We start from the raw sequence: 4016 nt of genomic DNA, 5'->3' as shown, positions 1-4016 counted from the left end.
CCGAGTTCCAGCAAATCTGTTGTACTCACTGACACAGCTTTAGTTGCGTCAATTAATTCGAATCGGGGGGAGTATAGTATTTCTCATTAAGATATTTAATTAATGTATTTACTGGCAGTTCTCTAATTACCTAAAAATTATGTATTAACATGCATGTTTGATACTTTTTCTATCAATTAAAACTATGACAATAGTTACGGAACAGAGGGAGTATTTTTTATTTCCAATATATGCAAAAAAATAAATTATATGATCAGAATCCATCAAATGATGTCTCGAACAAAAAAAACACACATCAAATGATAGACTAATTGGATATCGTGAACCTTATACTTCGTACCTGTCAAAGTTAATCTGCTTAGTTTTGTGCATCATTTTGATGTGTATCGAGTGTTTTAATTGGGGCATGTTGCAACAATTTTCATCCTTTCCCCTCAAAAGAAAAAAAAACAATTTTCATCCTGTTTTCTACTAATTAATTTAATTACGTAGTAAAAAAAATCAACCTGTTTTCCACTATGATCTAGTATATGTTTTTTGCCTCGTCATATACAAAATTACCAACCACTTATATTTAAATCTCGTCGGTTGGGCTTTGCCAAATCTGAATTATCATGATTCTATGATTCTGTATAGACCAATAACCATTGAGGTCTTCTGTGGAGTCAAGCTAGGGGCCTATGACCATATGCTTTATTTTTAGGACCATATGTTTGTCTTTGGCAGAAGTCAATTAGGAATATTCAAAACCTAAACAATTAGCAACACCCCGCTGCTGCCGGCATTTGTCAGCTCTAGCTGCATCGCCGGGTGCAACTATAAATATGTAGGAGTTCTTGACATGAGAGCACACACCAACATCTCCTTCAGCTCATGCAAGTAGCAAACTCAAGCTACACGACTCACATCCCAAACATCTATTACAGCAACATGCCGATAGCTCGTTTTGCTACATTGCTCATAGTCACCGGCTTCCTCTCCACGGTGGGACATCTCGGAGCGCCGGCATTTGGCGCTCTCGATGATGATCTCTTATCCCTTGACATTGTGTCGAAAATCCATACCGATAGGAGCTTGACAGCCAGGGCTTCCTCGGACTTTGGCCACATTGTGGAGGCCACCCCCGATGGAGTTTTCCACCCGGTCTCTCCCGCCGACATAGCTGCTCTAATCCGCTTCTCGCTCTACCAGCAGACACCGTTCACGGTGGCGCCGCGTGGGAAAGGGCACTCCTCTAGGGGACAGGCCCTCGCCCCCGGCGGCATTGTCGTCGACATGCCCTCGCTGGGGCGTGGTGACCATGGTCACCGTGTAAATGTGTCCATCGATGGGTTGTACGTGGACGTCGGCGGCGAGCAGCTATGGTTCGACGTTCTCCATGCCACGCTCAAGCACGGGCTCACGCCACGGGTGTGGACCGATTACCTCCGCATCACCGTCGGCGGCACGCTCTCCAACGCCGGCATAGGCGGGCAGGTGTTCCGGCACGGCCCCCAGATCTCCAACGTGCACGAGCTTGACGTCGTCACAGGTACCGGTTTTCTGCCTGGTGGCACGCATTCTGTGTACCGGTCGATGCGACTAGTGTCCACGTCGTTTGCTCTTCATTAACTAGTGCACACGAGTCGGCGTTGTTTTTAAATAGCTAAAATCTGTGTTCGCTGCAGGCACGGGAGACATGATCACCTGCTCCCCGGGCAACAACTCGGACCTGTTCTACGGGGCGCTGGGCGGGCTGGGCCAGTTCGGGGTGATAACTCGGGCCCGGGTCGGGCTCGAACGGGCTCCGAAACGGGTCAGGTGGGTCCGGCTCGCCTACACGGACGTGCACCAGTTCACCGCTGACCAAGAGCTGCTCATTTCAAGAGGGGCCGGGTTCGACTACGTCGAGGGTCAGGTCCAGCTGAACCGGACCCTGACGGAGGGCCGGAGGTCGTCGTCCTTCTTCTCGGCGTCGGAGCTCGCCCGTCTGACGGAGCTCGCGCTGGGCACCGGATCAGCCGCGGTGTACTACATCGAGGGCGCGATGTACTACGGCGACCGCTCTGCCGCCACGGTGGATCGGAAGCTCGAGGCGCTGCTGGAGGAGCTGAGCTTCGTCCCGGGGTTGGCGTTCGTCAGGGACGCGTCGTACGTGCAGTTCCTGGACCGCGTCGGGCAGGAGGAGCAGAAGCTCCGGGCGGCCGGCGCGTGGGACGTGCCGCACCCGTGGCTCAACCTCTTCGTCCCGAGGTCGCGCATCCACGACTTCGCCGCCGGCGTGTTCGACGGCGTCCTGAGGGGCGCCAGGCCCGCGGGGCTCATCCTCATGTACCCCATGAACAGGGACAGGTGGGACGACCGGATGACGACGGCGACGCCCGACGAGGACGTGTTCTACGCCGTGGGGCTGCTCCGGTCGGCGGTGGCCGCCGGCGACCTGGAGCGGCTGGAGAGGGAGAACGAGGCGGTGCTGGAGCTGTGCGACCGGGCGGGCATGGGGTGCAAGCAGTACCTGCCGCACCACGCGTCGCAGGACGGCTGGAGGCGGCACTTCGGGGCGAAGTGGGACAGGGTCGCCGCGCTCAAGGCCACGTACGACCCGCGGGCGATCCTGTCGCCGGGGCAGCGGATCTTCCCGGCCGTGGTGGCCAGCACGACGCCCGCTACAATCACGGCGTCCTGAGATTTATTTAATCTGCTCAAGTTGAAGGTTCATCTGTTGGAAACTGGAAATTGTATCCCGTACGGCCGTGCACGTCGAACCAGCGACCACTGGCTGGGCAGTATTCAGTAGGTGTTCAGACTTCAGAGCAGAGCGTAGGATTGCAACGAGGGGTCCGAAGGGGGACACGTAACGTAATGGAACTCTGTTAGTACCTCGAGTCCTCGAATATAGGAACTCGGCACGACCAGTAGAACATCATGATCATGGTTTACCCCGCCCATCCTTCGTGGATAGTAAAGGTCGAAAGGTGTGTGAGCATAATACAGTAATCTGGTTTCACAATGGATTGTACTCACAAAGTCCCTCGAATATAAGTGGCGCCGCTTCAATGTGGTCATCCTTCTACATCACTTGGGAGGGGCTCTTCCCGTCGTACCTTCTACATGCAGCATCAACATCCTGTTCAGATCACTGCCCCTTGCTTCTTGCAGCTGTTGCAACCCCGCACCGGCCGGCCACGTTTAGATTTGAATCCTTTTGGCCTCGGTTCCCGCACTTCCAGAAAACAGTCCAAGGCGCCTGAACCGCCCAACCTCAACGCAATGTGCTTTTGCAAGGCTGAAGGAGAAAATGAAAAGGGTAGCAAAGGATCTCAAAATCTGAAATAAATCTCAGTTTGGACGGGCCAAGATTCAGATGCACATTGCAACTGAAATAGTCCTACGCCTCGACGTAGCTCAGGAGTCTAGAGCCCTCTCCGATGTGGAGTTCCATCTTCGGAAAATGCTCAAGCTCAAAATCTTAGGACTAGCGGCAATCGACCATGCAAGGAAGCGCCAGCTCTCCAGAATCACATGGCTGCGAGCTGGAGACGCGCCAACAACCTTCTTCTAGGCGAAGATCAATGCTAGGACACGAAAAGCATTCATCCACACACTTCATGAACCATCCGGTGTAGTCACCTCGCAGGAGGACAAGGAAAACTTGATCCATGATCACTTCTCCTCCCTCCTGGGTGCGGCAGCGCACCGCGACACCACTGTCAATTGGCGATCTCTTGCCATGACCAGGCTGCAGGGCGGAGGGCTCGACAACCCATTCACGGAGAAAGAAGTGTGGCGTGCAATCAAAGCATCGCTGGCGGACCGTGCACCGAGGCCGGACGGCTTCTCCGGCATCTTCTTCAGGTCATGCTGAGCAACAATCAAAGGCGACATCATGGCAGCGTTCAACCAGTTTTACAACCTAGTAGGCATCAATTTTGGAGCACTCAACACTGCGGTCGTTGCATTGCTGCCAAAGAAGGATGGAGCGGCGTCAGTTAGCGACTATAGGCCAATTAGCCTCATCCACTCCATCGCGAAGTTGA

General features: G+C 53.5%; 1 protein-coding gene across 1 annotated transcript; it reads left to right on the top strand.

Annotated features, from left to right (window-relative positions):
- The first annotated feature begins 930 nt into the window (after nt 1–930).
- Nucleotides 931–3040, top strand: LOC125523144 (cytokinin dehydrogenase 10-like). Its single transcript, XM_048688200.2, has 2 exons — nt 931–1531; nt 1668–3040. The coding sequence occupies exons 1-2, from the start codon at nt 931–933 to the stop codon at nt 2663–2665; spliced, it is 1599 nt and encodes a 532-aa protein (XP_048544157.2). The 3' UTR covers nt 2666–3040.
- The last annotated feature ends 976 nt before the right edge of the window (nt 3041–4016 follow it).

This window comes from Triticum urartu, chromosome 7A, assembly GCF_056163025.1.
Source record: "Triticum urartu cultivar PI428250 chromosome 7A, HENAU_Tu73, whole genome shotgun sequence".
In the NCBI taxonomy this organism is placed as follows: Eukaryota; Viridiplantae; Streptophyta; class Magnoliopsida; order Poales; family Poaceae; genus Triticum; species Triticum urartu.
The sequence above is the reverse complement of the archived record's forward strand: the minus strand, read 5'-3'. Positions and strand labels throughout refer to the sequence as shown.

Coding starts and splice junctions, on each gene's coding strand:
- LOC125523144 (XM_048688200.2), top strand. CDS start 931: ATGCCGATAGCTCGTTTTGCTACATTGCTCATAGTCACCGGCTTCCTC. Junction 1,532..1,667: donor CGAGCTTGACGTCGTCACAG/GTACCGGTTTTC, acceptor TGTTCGCTGCAG/GCACGGGAGACATGATCACC.